General features: G+C 43.9%; 1 protein-coding gene across 3 annotated transcripts in view; it reads right to left on the minus strand.

The window, feature by feature from the left end:
• Positions 1-17,086, minus strand: part of VAT1L (vesicle amine transport 1 like) — a 127,737-nt gene that overhangs the window by 56,497 nt on the left and 54,154 nt on the right. For all 3 annotated transcript variants that reach the window (XM_033943638.1, XM_033943639.1, XM_033943637.1), the window contains exons 5-7: positions 10,925-11,028; positions 1,858-1,913; positions 74-268 (exon numbers count right to left, since the gene is read on the minus strand). In XM_033943638.1, the coding sequence (XP_033799529.1) occupies positions 74-268; positions 1,858-1,913; positions 10,925-11,028 (355 nt within the window). The remainder of the gene's footprint in view (positions 1-73; positions 269-1,857; positions 1,914-10,924; positions 11,029-17,086) is intronic.

A 17,086-nucleotide genomic window follows, 5' to 3' on the forward strand; every position in this document is an offset into this window, starting at 1 on the left:
GAAATCCAGACGTCTGGTAACCCTAAGCATGATGATCATCTTCACAGTCATACACAGGAGAACCACCACATACCTCTTCCAAGGCCCATAATGAATCGACCAAAGGCTTGATCTTCTTCTCGTTGTATAGCCTTGTAAGTTTGTCCATTACGTCTTTAATCAGGCCAGTTCGTCCCTGCTTGAAAAGCAGATTTAAGAGAGAAAATCCAGCCATGACTTTGTTCTCTTCATAGAGCTTGATAGGATTCACCTTCTCAACCTGCCACCACTGAAAGAAGAAAATATGTCGATAACGTAACATCTTGACCGGGTAACCATAAGTTCTACGCGGTTTACAAAAGATTATAAACTAAAGAGAAATTGAGAATGACAAAAAAAAATTATTTGACCAAGTGTTTTGAGAAGAGATGAGTTTTCAATTGGGTTCTGAAATGTTTATAAGAACAGGATCCAAGCAATAACAATCGAAATTCTCTATCATGGGAAGCCGCATGGAATGCTAAAGTATGGCCAAGAAATGTATTGCTTTTACAGCCCTGTACTGACGGAAAAGTAGACAGTGAGATGACCTGAGCAATGACTTCAACCAGATCTCACTGTCTTCTGAAAACATTAAAATGTAAACTTATTTCTTCGTAATTTATTAGATTTTGGCATCGCTCTGCTTTTTTCACAAATGATACAAAGATGGTAGTGAAAAACATCATGTGGTGGGCAAAGGGAAGCCTTAATTTAGCTGGTGCCCTTTGGATGACGTGACTAGATCAGAGGGTTCCTTCTGGTAAAGGCAGATGCTCAAGGCCCAGCAGAGATCATCAACCGAGAATCTCATTAGAATCTCGGAGAGAGCGGGAGCCAGAAGGCTTTGAGCATGTGCGGATGCTAAAGGCTCAGCAGAGATCACCGGCAGGCTCTTTCAGCACTGGCACGTCCTGTGGGTTGGTGCTGCGTGTCGGTGCCCGATCGCGGTAAGGGTTTGGGCGGATGGGCTGGGGGGCGATGCCGGTTCTGGGGGGTGGGGGCTCGCATATCGAGTCAACGCTCGGTTTGCGAGAGTGATTTGCTCGTCTTGCAAAACACTCGCAAACCGCGTAACTCGCAAACCGAGGTTTGACTGTACTGACAATTATATGTGCAACTGAATATTTAGCCATGGACATTTTCAACAGCCATTGTCATGATGTAAGCAGCCATAGCTATATTTTGACGTGTAAATACCAATTTATCCTAGTATTCTACCATGGCAATAACACATGTAGTTGCCAATATAGAATTTGCACTTAGCACGCAGTATCCCAGCACCTAACTTTAGTCAATCTGTACTGGAAAGAATGCACACTGTTTGTAAAGAGGGTACGCTACTTCAGAAAGAGTGCCCATTCTTTCCCCATGCCTGTGTGAACCATTCCACATGCACAAACCAGTGCTCATGTGCAAGCACAATCTACTGGGAAAAGAGTGCACCCTCGTTCTGAAATAGTGCGCAGTATTTCCAAAGAGTGCACTTTAAAAAAAAATTTTATCAGAAACTGAGAAAATGGCACAGAAGCCAGAAAAGCCCAAACAAAATGAAAACTTTGGCCCAAATTCACAGAAAGCATTAGGCAACAAAAGTTTCTGGCTGACCATCCCTAGAAAATCAACAGAAACTGCTTCATGTACCATGGTGATGAGTTTAAATTTCTAATTGCTACGGTTCAGAACTATGAATATGTTAAACTGCAGAGGATGATGCAAAAGGAAATAAAGTCGATGCAGCTCAACCAAACTTAGAATAGAGTCTCTAGCAAGTACAGACAAACTTAAGGAAGCTTCTTTCTACGGGATCATTACTTAGTCATATCTATGAGCACGCACCGATTTTGCAAAGCTGAAAAAGCTCTTTGTTTCCCCGGTAACCATGTTTGATGAGCCTGAAAGTAAAAGAAAAAACACCCTTGAAAGAAGATGCTTTTGTTTTATAATAATTATTATCAGAGATGAAATGCCTGCATCTCTCAATTAACAATATCACATCAGGAACACCAACCTTGTTATTCAACTGTAAATTAATTTTATGAGATTCAATGAGAGTGCATTTTAAACATGATAATAAATTCACATTGATTACATCATTGATACATTTCTACATGAAAGCAAATAACTAATTTAAAATATGAACTTTTTTTTTAAATTGTGAATTATAATAGTTTTTTGCCAGGTACTTGTGACTTGAATTGGCCTCCATGAATGGGATACTGGGCTGGATGGACCGTTGGTCTGACCCAGTAAGATTATTCTTATGTTCTTAACTGTGCAAATACAAGAGTCAGTCGACGAACATGGTTAATGAATGACACAGAATTCAGCCTAGGACCCCAATTCTACAAAAGACACCTACAGGTTGACATCCAGACTGGCACATCTAGCTGACCTAGGCACCTAACTTACCCCCTCTTTCATGAACACTTAGCGCGGGTTTTAGCGCTGGCAGCAGCGGTAACTGCTCCGACACTCATAGGAATTCTATGAACACTGGAACAGTTACCGCTGCTGCCGGCACTACAACCCTCGCTATGCATTCATAAAAGAGGAGAATAATTTTGGGGGGTGGGGCCTAGGGACGGACTAGGGGGGAATCATTTCCTTTCAGTCTTCAGCTCTCTTGTTGCTGCCATTGCCATGTTACTTTCATTGGTGGGGATTCTTAAGCCCCCCCCCCCCGCCACCAAAGACATCCTCCGGCCGGAGCCTGAGGCTGCCTAAGGAAGCAAGCACGCTGTTCCAGCCTCCAAAGCCAGTGCTTCCGTGCCTCAGTTCAATTGCATGAACTGAGCACACATGGAAGAGCCAGCATCGGCGGTTGGAGCATCCCGCCGACTTCCTCCTACTCAGAGAGCACAGGTGGGGGGTTCTGTTGGTGAATCTCGTTAGCTGTCAAGGTTTGAGAATCCTTTCCAGCCATGCATTTGGTGCCGCGGTTTTAATCTAATCTACAATTTGTGAGTTGCTTTATGCCTAAATAGGTTCAAGGCGACGTACAATTCAAGTGACTGGCATAAGATAGAAGAAATGTGTGAAAGGAGATATTGCAGGGGAGGAGGGAGGGGCGACGTCCTCTACAGGGAATTATTGGGGAGATATTTGAAGTACAATTTACATCTGTGAGTTTGAAGGGGCCTGAGCCCAAAATGGACATATGCACGAGAGGGACACACAGGGCCAGATTCTATAAATGGTGCCTAAACGTGCCTACATTGTGCAGCTGTCAATAAAACTAGGCATCCTAGAATCTCGCCTAGGTGTCATTAGGCATCGTAAAGATAGTAAAACCTGGTCTATTGTATCGGTGCCTAACTCGGACACCTAGCAATGCCTAAATCAACCACACCTATTTTTCAGGTAGGTGTCAGGCGCCAAGAGGGTGCCTCAACTTAAGCGTCGCTAGACGTCCCTCTGAGTTCCATGAGGAACTCTTCATTTTAAAAAAAAAAATAAATTTCTTAACGTCAATGGTGCGCTCAATTACCAATGCCAGATAAGCTAATTAACATACTCCCTCTTTTACAAAATTGCGCAAGAGGTTTTTAGCACCGGCTGGTGCGCTGAATGCTCTGTGCTGCTCCGACGGTCATAGAGTTCCTATGAGCATCGGAGCAGCGCAGAGAATTCAGTGCACCGGCCGGCACTAAAAAAATCTATGAAAAATACATTAATTTATTTTGGTACTCAAGCATTTTTCCCTGTCTGTCCCAGTCTGTCCCCCTGGGGCAGTGGAGGATTAAGTGACTTGCCCAGGGTCACAAGGAGCAGTGTGGGGTTTGGAACCCAGAACCTCAGGGTGTTGAGGCTGTAGCTCTAACCACTGCTTCACACTCTCCTTCAATACAAAATATCACAAGTGAGCCAAGTATAGAACAATGAAGCCATTGTGACATCACTGATGAGATTGGCTTTTATTGGTGGAATGAGACATTATGACATCAGGGAAAGAGATTGGGACTTGTCTACCATCACACTCAAAGAGGTTTACGTACAGATACTTCAAGCATTTTCCCTACCTGTCCCGGTGGGCTCACAATCTATCTAATGTACCTGGGGCAGTGGAGGATTAAGTGACTTGCCCAGGGTCACAGGGAGCAGTGTGGGGTTTGAACCCACAACCTCAGGGTGCTGAGACTGTAGCTCTAACCACTACACCACACACTCCTGAGCAATGAGGACAGGGATAACTGATCAAACTAGATGGGCCGACTGGTCTTTTCTGCTTCATCTACTATTTACTATTTGAAGTATGGTACCAGTTGTTCTCAAAACCCACAGCTAGCCTTATTATGTACAATATGAGAGGGTGCTGAAAAGTTCTCAGCGCAACCAACTTCCTAAATTCTGAGCATTATTTTGCCATTGAAGCTTTAGAGTGTTATTTTTATTTAGCAAAGTGCCAATTTGCAGAATTGTAATGCTATGTTTTTGCATTGTTTCAGATCATCGATTGAACCACGTCAACGAAAAGTGTGGAATTTTCAAGTGTGGCACTTCAAGTCATCATGAGGTTCCTATTTCTGCAAAAGAAAACTTCAAAGAAAATCCATGAATGTACGATGCAAACATTGATGACAAATGGCCATTACACTCCACAGTGAAGAAGTAGTATGCAAACTTTCAGCGTAGAGATTGAGACCAAAGACGCAGCAAGGTCTGGGAGGCATCAGTGTTAGCTCCTGAAACTGTTGACTATGCCCATGACATGATTTTGGCAGATCAGCAAATACCAAGGGAATGTGTTGGGTGAATAATCCACGAGCGGCTGGGTGTGCAGAAGCTGTCAGCCAAGTAGATGCCCAAGTGTTTGAATGCTGACGAGAAACGACGTCAAGTGGACACTTCCAAGTTGATTTTGCAACATTTTCAGCGAGCTGGTGCCAACATTTTGGATTAACTAGTTACTGTTGAACCATGATTACACCACTATGATCCCGAGACAAAACAACAGCCCACGCAATGGTGGCACTCAGGTTCTCCAAGGCCAAGGAAATTCAAGACCCAAAAATCAGCCAGAAAGGTCATGGCCACAATGTTTTGGAATCAGAAATGTATTGTAATGACTATTTTCCAAGAGGTCAAACAGTAAATGCAGACTACTACTATAGCTTGCAGTACTGATTTAAAGGAGGCACTGAAAGAAAAAAAAGGAGAGGGAAGCTGCAGAAATGAGTTCTTTTTTTTGGGCAAGACAATGCACCCGCTTCACAAGGCTGCAAAACGATGGATGTTTTGACGCAGTTGGGGTTTCAGTGCATAGAACATCCACCTTACTCACTAGAACCCTACTAGAATTTGCTCTATCTGACCATTTTCTGTTCCAAACCTTAAAAAGTTTGAAAGGGTGACAATTTTTGAGCGATTTGGATGCGATTGCAGCAGTGAAGCAGTATTTCAGTGACCAGACATCAGAGTATTTTTTTGGAAGAGTTACAGAACCTTCAGACATGATGTGCCAAGTTGGTGGAACTTAGGTGCGAATATGGGGGAATAACTTAAAGTTTCATAGCTCCACATCATTCCCTTCTTGGTTGGGCTCAGAACTGCTCAACACCCACTTGTACTGAGAGTACTGTACTGTTTTTCTCAAGTAGCTTGTTAAGATTTATTTTCCTATTTTACTTTAGAGTCTCATTAAAGAGCTTTGCAGCTGCTAATCCTTAGCAAACACTTGATCCTGTTCCAGCAGCGCCAGGTGAACATCCATCTGTTCTAGTTTTACAAGATATCCTATGTTTAAGACTAGTTAAAAATGCAACACATATTTAACGGGTTCATGATGTCAGCATTTGTGATTAGCAAGTGTTTTGACTTAACACTGCTACCCGGGGGACAGTGTGTTTATTCTCAGCGGCAGATAATACAAAATGCAGCAATCAAAAACATAAACCATTAAAAAATATACGATTGCTGCAGCTGTCCGGGTCTCGCCATGTCTGGTAGGTAGAACCAACGTGCCAGATATATTTTAAAAAGCCATAGCATGATGGCCGAAATGTCAGTTTTACCTACCCAGTCGTGGCAAGACATTACTTTTCATTGGTGTTTTTTATTCCGCCAATATCTTGCGGTTCTAGGCGAATTACAGTACGAGGAGATTCTGGTCATATTCAGAAGATTAGAAGATAGCTATTTGGTTGGAACGATTGGGTTATGGAGATAGATTGAAGTAACCGGACAACTGCAATAATCTTGATGTCAGCCGTGGAAGCCTAAAAGAACAAACAAATATGACCACGTCACTCCCCATCTAAAAAATGCTTATTGGCTTCCTATCCAACACTGAATCACCTAAGATATTATTTCTGGTTTTTAAGATTTGGTCCTCGGGAGACCCAACCCATCTTTCATATTACATAACCCCATACTTCCCCTTGGAGATCTCAGATCTGCTCATCAAAACTATCTCAAGGTACCAAGATGTAGGGAGATCACTCATGAGCACACTAGATGTTCCATAGTTTTGGTACATGACCCTGAACTATGGAATTCCTTTCCTCGGCATCTGCAACAAGAATCACCCTTAGCTCAATTTAAGGTCGCTATTAAAAACTTTTTTTCTTTTGAGATGCATATTCCTAAATTTCATTTTTTATTTCATTTTCTCTGGTGACTGAGCATGACCGTACATGGAGCTATGAGATACATGAACACCAACTTTTTGTGTTTTTCCACCTACTGTCTTATGAATGACTAATTCCTCCCTCTTTTGATATTGTATACTGTCCAGTATTGAACACTAAGGCTGATAATGAGACTATGAGAGGGAAGCTGGTTAACTCCCATGGTCAGAGCTGAGTCTGGATATTCAATTCTGGGTCAGCTCTGGAACGCATTGCCAGAGGATGTAGTAAGAGCAGTTAATTTAGCTAGTTTTAAAAAAGGTTTGGACAAGTTCATAGAGGAAAAGTCCATAGTCCATAGAAGCCACTGCTTGCCTGAGATCGGTATGGAATGCTGCTACTATTTGAGTTTTTGCCACATACTTGTGACTTCGATTGGCCTCTGTGAAGATAGGATACTGGGCTAGATGGACCATTGGTCTGACCCAGTAAGGTTATTCTTATGTTCTTATACCTGGTCTATTTTTGGTCAGCTAAGTTATAGTGACCAAAGATAGACCAGCTATTTGCGAGGACCAAATTTGGTCAATATACTTAGACGGTCACTATTGTGTGATATAGCTAGCCAAGTTTTAGGCACTAAACACTAATATTCAGTAGACATGGAGGGACATTTTTGATAGGACGTTGAAGTTCAAATTTTGATGGTTCCCATAAGATGTCCAAAGGTCAGGATGGGGAAATGTCCAATTAAAACCTGGTATAAATGCCCACGCCTATCTTAGGCACAGATCAGGCATCTTCTATAACAGCCATGACCTTCCCCTGTCCACACCTTCTTTTGAGATCCTCATGGTAGAATTTACTTGCACAACTTTATAGAATACACTTAGCAAGTTGTTTGTATAAATTCTAATTAGTGTCAAAATAATTGCTTAAGTGGCAATTATAAGCGCTAATTACTTAACAAAAGGTGATTTTAGTAGGCTGAATTGTGGTGGAATGTACGCCTTCCTTGTACCTATTTTTGAATAAAGACTTGATCATTTCATTGAAGAGATGCCTTCTTTGTACCTATTTTTGAATAAAGAACTGATCATTTGGTTTTAAAGATGCCTTCCTTGTCTTTTTGTTGTCCACCTATACTGTAAGGCGAGGTGTTCTTTTTTTTAACAATGGCTTACACACAAAAATATGTTTAAAAAAAAGTGGGTGAAGGGGAATCAAACTTACACTGGGAGGAAATAAAAAGCAAAATGTAACTTGGAGTACCAGCATCAGCTACTGTACATAGTCTGAAATTCTCCTGTTTGCTTGTGTCTTTTTACCGCTGACCATCTCAAGTAGCACCTCCTTTTCTAATGAATTTGCCCTCACCACATGTCCAAAATAGGTCAGTTTCTGTCTGGTCATCTTGCCTTCCAGGGACAACTCTGGGTTTATATCATCAAGTGCATCTTTGTTGGTGATCCTGGTTGTCCATGGATTCGTAGAAGTCTTCTCCAGCACCACAGCTTGAAGGCATCAATTTTTCTTCTATCTACTTTCATGAGAGTCCATGTCTCGCAGCTATACATATGTCACGATTGGGAACACAATGGCAGTGATCAATCAGTCTTTGTTTGATGGTGACTGAGATGTCCTTGCATTTCCATATTTGGTCCATGCTCACCATGGCTGCACGCCCCAGGGCTAATCAACACTTGATCTCGGCTGTCGAACCACCACTGTGATCAATGAGGGACTGTCCTAGTGACACTTAAGTGTGGTAAAAGTCCACACCCATTTCTCACTCCCTTAAAGGCACAGGTAGTATGGGCTTGATGCACTAAAGATGGCGACTCGATTGCTGTTGGCCGATTCTCCAGCAGTGATTGATGCAAGTCATTTGCATGCAAACGCGACTGATCATTGCTCAGTGAGCGATTGACACATGCACAGAGTCCTAACAGCAGTTAACAGGGGAAGCAGCCTCATGTCATTGCTATTAGGGCACTGCAAACTCCACCCCCAACGGCAGTGAAAATGGCAGGAGGTATGCTTACTCCTTCCTGCCAATGTGACTCCCCTGCTCCATGGCTGCAATGCGGCAGGAGGGATGCCCACTCCCTCCTGCCATTTTATTTGGGTGGCGGGGGACAGTGGGGACCTCCAGTGGAGGAGGGAGTGGGCATTGCTCCTGTCATTTTTGGGGAGTTCAGGGTGGGGGTACGTCTAGTGCCTTTTTTTTTTTTTTTTTGCGTTCGTGGGGGAGTGGATCGGGGGGGGGTCATTGGGGAGGACCATCAGTAGCGGTGGGGGACTTTTTTTCATTTCATTTTTTTTTTAATGGGACAGATATTTTGCGTGTAACACACGCAAAATATCCGTCATTGAAAACTATGAAAAACTCCACAGGCAGGTCTAGAGCAATCAGTTTTTATGACCGCTAAAACCCCATGTAAAATAGCCAAGCAATGTTAGTGCATTACACTTGGCTATTTTGTATGAAGTTTTAGATAATTTGAATGGCCGGATCGGAAAATGGGCAATCGAGGGAAAAACACTTGGTGGCCGTTTTGTGCATCGGGTCGGTAACAGCGATCGTCGCTAAAGCTGTGAAAACAGGTTCAGCGACGACGATCGCTGACTTTGGTGCATCCCCCAGTATGTGAGTAAACTTGTGTTGGTATACCAGCGTGGTAACAGCTACATCAGCCAGCAACTAACAGTTACAGCATATTAATTCATGTGCTAAAAGGGAAATTTTATAAAATGATCCATAGATTTAAGTGCTAGGAAAAACACCTATTTTAAAGCTTATTCTACACAGAAAAATAAATGTCTACTTTTCTTTACAAAATACTAGCGTTTAAACGGCCAAAAATGTGCCTATATCTAGGGCATGAATTCTTACACCAGTCATAGAGCTGCGTAAGACTACACACGGATTATAAGATTTTAGAATCTAGGCACGTAAATATGTGCTCTGCCCAAATTCCAACTGTTAATGTACTTATAGAATATGGTTACCTTTGGTTAAGGTTATCTTTATTCGATATACCGCCTTGCCTCTGCAGATATCAAAGTGGTTTACACTATACTGACTAGTAAGCAGGTACTCTTAAATATTTCCCTGCCCAGGAGCATCAGATGGTTAACCCATGGCCAAAATCTTCTAGGCCAAATCTTAAAGAAGCCAAGCAAAAAAGACTTACCTGTTCCCCCCCCCCGCCCCCAAGACGCACTATCACAACCCATCAAGAGCCTCTTTTAGAACCCACCTCCCAGAAGGGTCCTCCTTTCTCCCAAAAATGCCCAACCTTCCCATATGTCCCCTAGACCTATCAATAGAAATCTCAGGTATCTAGGTGTCTGAAACAATTCTGCCCCTGCTGAACTTGGGGTCAAAATGATGCCAGTGAACCCCAGCACTGGCCTTTTACAGCTTTATATAGTACCATGATTCCTAGCAGTAGTACCAAGAGACTATCACTAGGTGTTGCTAGTATCATTTTGAACCCAGCACTGGCAGGGCAGGGGCAACTGAAGATCACTTCTGCCCCAGAATATCTAGACATCAGGAATTTTTTTTTTTTTTTTACAGGCAAGACTGGAATTGGGTATATGCTATAAGAAGGGGTACCCGGGGTGTCTCTGAGGGAAATTGGAACTCTGGTGAAGATCTGAGATGGGGTAATCATTAGGGGTTGGGGGGGGTGGATCTTCTGGAGAGGCGTGAGTTCATGAAAAGCTTCTCAGGAGGAGGTGGAAGAAAAGCTTCTCAGGAGGAGGTGGAAGAAGAATAACCTATCACCTCTAATTTCTGGCCCTTTAAAATGCAGCCTGGCAATATTGGGCCATGGGTCGGTGGCTTCGTATTACCAGGCAGTATAAATAACACCGCTTGTGTGGAACACCACAGACTGGTTACTCCCATAGCAGTGCCACTTTTATGCCACCTTAATACCTAGCCCTCCTTAGCCTTATAAATTGCAGTCAGGAGCATAAATTTTAGAATTCTAAATTTTATTTGAATTTTCAGTTGAAAAATGAACCCCCTCTTTTACAAAGGCGCGCTAAGCTTTTTAGCGCGCACTAAGCACGCGCTAAACGCTAACGCCTGTATGTTATCCTATGGACGCGTTGGCAGTTAGCGTGCACGTTGATTTAGCGTGTGCTATATCCGCGCTAAAACGCTTAGCGTGCCTTTGTAAAGGAGGGCCCAAGCTCCCAAATTTAGCTGATAATAGGTACCTAACATAGGAACTTAGCCAGGTGCCTAATTTAGGTGTATAGATATTTGCACTGCATTTTTAACACATGAATTAAATGATTGATCGATATCTCTTACTTACCATACAAAATATAAGTTCCAAGGGGTTTGAGTAGTCCAAGACCCTTCCCTGTATTTTCTCCACATAAGCAGTCTAGAACAATATCTACACCATCGGGTGAGATTCTGAAACAGGAAAAAAAAAATGGAGCCTTTGCATTCATTGTCACAGGGGTTGGCCAATCTATTTATTCCAAGAATAAATTTATATAGATACAATACCAAACATGACATTACAGCTACTCCCTGCAGGGTTAGATCCACCACATAATAACATGATTCCATAAACATCCAATTTAGTACTTACTTTAATTACTTCCTGATCTGAAGAACGGGTAAAATCAGCTGTGTATATTGCAAAGCAACATGCCAGCATCCTCTGCTAGAACAATGAGTCTATACAAATTTCTTAGGCTGAGAACAGCTAAAAATAAAAATGCATATACCTCCTTGGACCATATATTTAGGACCTGATATTCAAAATGATTTGTGTAGGCAGAAGAGTGTCCTGCCCAGATGTTGGGCAGGTCAGAAGGGGATAATTCAGTGGCATTCAAATGGTCAATGTCATTGGATATCCCCTCTGACCACCAATGATGGAATATATTGGGGGGAGGGGTGTCAAAATCTAGGCAGAGCTGGGAATTATTTGGGCACTGGTGATATTTTAGCATTGGTGCTCAAATAGCAGTTTTATCTTTGTTCATTTAGCTATATGGGTATAGCATGGAACACTGGTCATATAGACATACAGAATAAAGGGGATAGCACTTGATATACTGCTTTTTCTGTGTGTGGTTATGGTTTACCTATTTTAGACTGGTACTTATTTTGTACCTGGGACAATGATGTGTTAAGTGACTTGCTCAGAGTCACGAGGGGCTGCAGTGGGAATCAAACTCATAGTCTCAGGCTCGAACCACCGACTACTCTTCCATTCCAGTACGGCTGCTGACCTGGACATTTAGGGGCTGACTCTTCAAACGGGCATCAGTAGGCGTCCTACTGCCGTCTCACAGCCAATCGGGACACCCTTTTTTTTATTTTTAATGCAGGCGGGAAAGGACGCCTACATTGTAGGTGTTATGTCGCGCGCTCGAGACGCGTAGAGATGCTTACGGACGCCAAAGGCGTGGCCTCCACTGGAAATGGCCTTGGGTGTCTGTAAGCGTCCCTACGTGTCTCCTTAAATGTAGGCCTGTACAATGCTGGCCGATATTTAAGGCGTCTGTTCATAAAAGTAGATTCTCTATAGGATGCCGATGCATGATTGACACGCAATCGGCAACTGCTTCTTAGATGGCCGCCGAGATTGGCATCCTTTAAAGCAGTGTTTCTCAACTCGGTCCTGGAGTAACCCCTTGCCAGTCAGGTTTTCAAGATATCCACAATGAATATGCATGAAAGAAATTTGCATATAGTGGAGGGCAGTGTATGCCAATCAAGTTTATGCAAATTCAATGTGGATATCCTGAAAACCTGACTGGCAAGGGGGTACTCCAGGACCGAGTTGAGAAACACTGCTTTAGAGAATCAGGCCCTTAGTACCAGTATAAGGCCCGGCACGAACTATCTGGATCTAAATTAGCTGGAGGAAGTCAGCATTCAGAGCAAGTATGACTGCCACTGGTTTATTATTGACCCAGTTAACATATACTGGGGAAACTGTGACAGACTGTAGTCGAGCTGTCTGTCAGGTGGGGGTTTCTTTACCCAGTGATCTTTGAAGGGACAGAGTAAGGAGAGTGAAGCTGCGGAAAGGATCTCTCTTTTTGCAAGACAATGCACCCGCTCACAAGGCTGGCAAAACGATGGATGCTTTGATGCATTTGGGGTTTCAGCGCATAGACCATCCACCCTTCTCACCAGAACTTGCTCCATCTGACTATTTGCTGTTACTAAACCCTAAAAATAATTTGAAAGGGTGACAAATTTTTGAGTGATTCAGAGGCGACTGCAGCAGCAGGGCAGTATTTCAATGACTAGACATGACGTGCTGAGCCAAGTGTGTTGAACTTAGGAGTGAATATGTGGAATAACTTGTAAATTTCATGGCTCCACGTCATTCCCTTCTTGGCAAGCCGAGAACTTTTCAGCACCCCTTCAATCTTACTGTGATACCTGGAGCAATGGAGTGACTTACCCAGAGTTTTACATGAAGATACTTCAAGAATGTTTCCTACCTGTCCTGGTGGGTTTATAATCTATCTAATGTACCTGGGGCAGTGGAGGATTAAGTGACTTGTCCAGGGTCACAAGGAGCAGTGTGGGATTTGAACCCACCACCTCAGGGTGCTGAGGCTGTAGCTCTAACCACCATGCCACACTCTCTGAGGCTTTGGCACCAATTTGAATTATAATCAATAGAACAAGCTTTTGTGTTTCCAGCTCTTTTACTGAAACTTCTATGGCTACCATCACTCTGGGATCATCCTCACATTAGAACTGGCTCCAAACCAATATTTTGGAAAAAAGTGCAAATAATAAATTCCAACTGAAAGACATTCTAGATCAGGGGTGTCAAAGTCCCTCCTCGAGGGCCGCAATCCAGTTGGGTTTTCAGGATTTCCCCCAATGAATATGCATGAGATCTATTAGCATACAATGAGAGCAGTGCATGCAAATAGATCTCATGCATATTCATTGGGGAAATCCTGAAAACCTGACTGGATTGCGGCCCTCGAGGAGGGACTTTGACACCCCTGCATTTAGATGATTAGGGATTATTAACAAGTTCTGTTGAGCAGATCTAGACATGAATAGGAGAGTTAAGGAATGAGGAATCCGTAGGGAAAAAGTGGACATTGGTAATGGGTTATTTGATGAACAAGTATCAAGGTTTTAAACCAGGAGTCCCCAAAGTCCTTCCTCGAGGGCCGCAATCCAGTCAGGTTTTCAGGATTTCCCCAATGAATATGCATGAGATCTATTAGCATACAATGAAAGCAGTGCATGCAAATAGATCTCATGCATATTCATTGGGGAAATCCTGAAAACCCGACTGGATTGCGGCCCTCGAGGAGGGACTTTGACACCCCTATTCTAGATGGACATAATCTCCTCTCTCATGTAACCAAACTAGATTTGTTTTTATGCCAATGTCACAATATTATAGGTATTTACAGTTGTTGCTTGGGCTGAAGTAAAACTTTTGTGGACTAAAAAATTAACAAAATAATGTAAGAAATATCATTTATATTTCTAGGGATGGGTTGATGTATGCAACAACATATCCTGTTATTGCATTTCATTACTAAACAACAATAAGCTAATTAAAAAAAAGCAAACCCAACAACATATTTCATGCTTTGACGCTCACCAGTAGTGAGCAATATTTTTAAAAGCATGCATTTCCCTGGATTTTATATATGGCACCAAAATTTGGGTGTGTGCCCAAATTATGCACGCAACTAAATTGATCAACCAGCCCTTAACTAGCAATAACTGGACGCTAAGAGCAAATTATTGCATCAAATAGAATTCGTGCACGCAACCGTCTGCGTGCTATCTATAAGGCTTGGTGCTAACTCTTATAATGCTTATTGGAAAAGAGAGTGTGGTCTTGGGCGTATCAGGGTGTTTAAAAACGTTGTACATGGAATTACAGAATTTGCTTGAGGCATTTATTCTAGAGAATAACACGGTAGCGGTTTACCCGCGGCTACTGCGTTTAGCCGCGGGTAACCCGCCAAAAACGGGGAATGAAAATTAGCAGCCTCTGCGGGGACGGGGACAAGGCCATCACCGCCCCGTGGAGCGGTGAATGGTCTTGTCACCGCAGTGAGGCATAAAGGATCGTGCGGTGGCCGCAGCCCCCACCCACCCACCGGCTCGATCGTTTAACCAGCTTCCTCTCTCCACCTCACCTTAGTTTGCTGGCTTTCTTTTTCGGCGACCGGAACGCTTTCAAAAGAGCCGCGCATGCGCGGCTGCTCAGTATTCAATCTTCTGCTCTGACCCAATTGGAAACAGGAAGTTGCAGCAGAGCAGAAGATTGAACTTTGAGCAGTCGCGCGTGCGCGGCTCTTTGAAAGCGTGCCGGTCGCCGAAAAAGAAAACCGGCAAACTAAGGAGAGCTGGAGAGCAGTAGCGTACCAAGGGGGGGGGGCGGGAGGGGCGAAAAAGGTAATGGCGCCAGGCCTTGGAGCACCGAGGTAGACCGCTTCTCCCCCCTCCCAGCTGAACCCCCGCTGACCCTCCTATCTCTCCCCCCAAGTGAACCTTTCGACCCTCCCAGCGAAAGCAGCAAACCTCCCTCCAGTAGCGTCGGCTTTCTCCTCCCACTGCCGCATCACTGATGATGTCATCAGTGACGCGGCAGAGGGAGGAGAAAGCCACGAATGAGGTTTGCTGCTCTCGCTGGGAGGGTTGGAAAGGTTCATGGGGGGGAGATAGGAGGGTCAGCGGGGAGGGGGGAGAAGCGGTCTACCTCGGTGCTCCATTACCTTCTTCGGGCAGCAGCAGCTTTTACAATTCGCTGCTGTTGCCGGCTTCAGGCCTTGTTCTCTGCCGGGTCCTGCCTACTTCCTGTTTTCATGAAGACAGGACCCGAGAGAGAGGAAGGCCTGAAGCGGGCAACAGCAGTGAATTGTGAATGCTGCTGCTGCCCGATGAAGTTCAGGACATCGGGGAAGGAGCAGGGAGAAATCGGCTGCTGGCTTGGGGGTGAGGGTAGGGAAAGAATTGTGGAAGTGGAGAAATTGGCACGATGGCTTTGTGGGGGCTAGGGGGAGAGAGAAAGAAAGGAAAAAATAAAGAGGGGGGCCAGGGGGAGAGAGAAAAAAGGCAGAAATAAAGAGGGGTCAGGGGGAGAGAGAAAGAAAGGCAGAAAGAAAGAGGGGGACCAATGGGAGAGAGAAAGAAAGGCAGAAATAAAGAGGGGGTCAAGAGGGAGAGAAAGAAAGGCAGAAAGAAAGAGGAGGGCCAGGGGGAGAGAGAAATAAAGAGGGAGGCCAGGGGAAGAGAGAAAGAAAGGCAGGAATAAAGAGGGGGTCAAGGGGGAGAGAAAGAAAGGCAGAAAGAAAGAGGAGGGCCAGGGGGGAGAGAGAAATAAAGAGGGAGGCCAGGGGGAGAGAGAAAGAAAGGCAGGAATAAAGAGGGGGTCAAGGGGGAGAGAAAGAAAGGCAGAAAGAGGAGGGCCAGGGGGAGAGAGAAATAAAGAGGGAGGCCAGGGGAAGAGAGAAAGAAAGGCAGGAATAAAGAGGGGCTCAAGGGGGAGAGAAAGAAAGGCAGAAAGAAAGAGGAGGGCCAGGGGGAGAGAGAAATAAAGAGGGAGGCCAGGGGGAGAGAGAAAGAAAGGCAGAAATAAAGAGGGGGCCAGGGGGAGAGAGAAAGAAAGGCAGAAACAAAGAGGGGAGCCAGGGGGAGAGAGAAAGAAAGAGGGGGGGGGGGCAGGAGAAGAAAGAAGAAGAACCAGAAGGACCAGAGACTCATGAAATCACCAGACAAAAAGGTAGGAAAAATGATTTTATTTTCAACTTAGTGATCAAAATGTGTCCGTTTTGAGAATTTATATCTGCTGTCTATATTTTGCACTATGGCCCCCTTTTACTAAAACGCAATAGCGGTTTTTAGCGCAGGGAGCCTATGAGCGTCGAGAGCAGCGTGGTGCATTCAGCGCAGCTCCCTGCGCTAAAAACTGCTATTGCAGTTTAGTAAAAAGGGAGGGGGAATATTTGTCTATTTTTGTATAGTTGTTACTGAGGTGGCATTGCATAAAGTCATCTGCCTTGACCTCTTTGAAAACCCGCGGAATATAAATGATAATTAACATTTTCTCTGCGTACAGCGTGCTTTGTGTTTTTAAAATTTTATTGTTGGTAGATCATTTTGACTTGGCCACAAAGGTAAGGGGGAGGGAGGGAGGGGAGCTGCTGAAAGACATCTAGTAATCCTTGCAGGCTTGACTGTGTAGGGAATTATTTTTGTAAAATCATGTTTTGTTATGTGACTGGCATTATCTAGACTTTAATTTCTTTGAATGAATAGAATGAAAATGATATAAAATTACTTGCTTTCGGGGACCGCGTGTTCCGGCTCACACAAGGAAGGAGGGGGTGAAAGGGAAAAAGTTTCTCTTCCTTGGAAATAGATTCTGAAGTGACCTCATCAAAGACCAGCACCAAATGTACAAGAAATCCCTTAAACAATGTCAAAAGAGCCCAAAATAGAAAACTGCTACTGC

This window comes from Geotrypetes seraphini, chromosome 4 (assembly GCF_902459505.1).
Source record: "Geotrypetes seraphini chromosome 4, aGeoSer1.1, whole genome shotgun sequence".
In the NCBI taxonomy this organism is placed as follows: domain Eukaryota; kingdom Metazoa; phylum Chordata; class Amphibia; order Gymnophiona; family Dermophiidae; genus Geotrypetes; species Geotrypetes seraphini.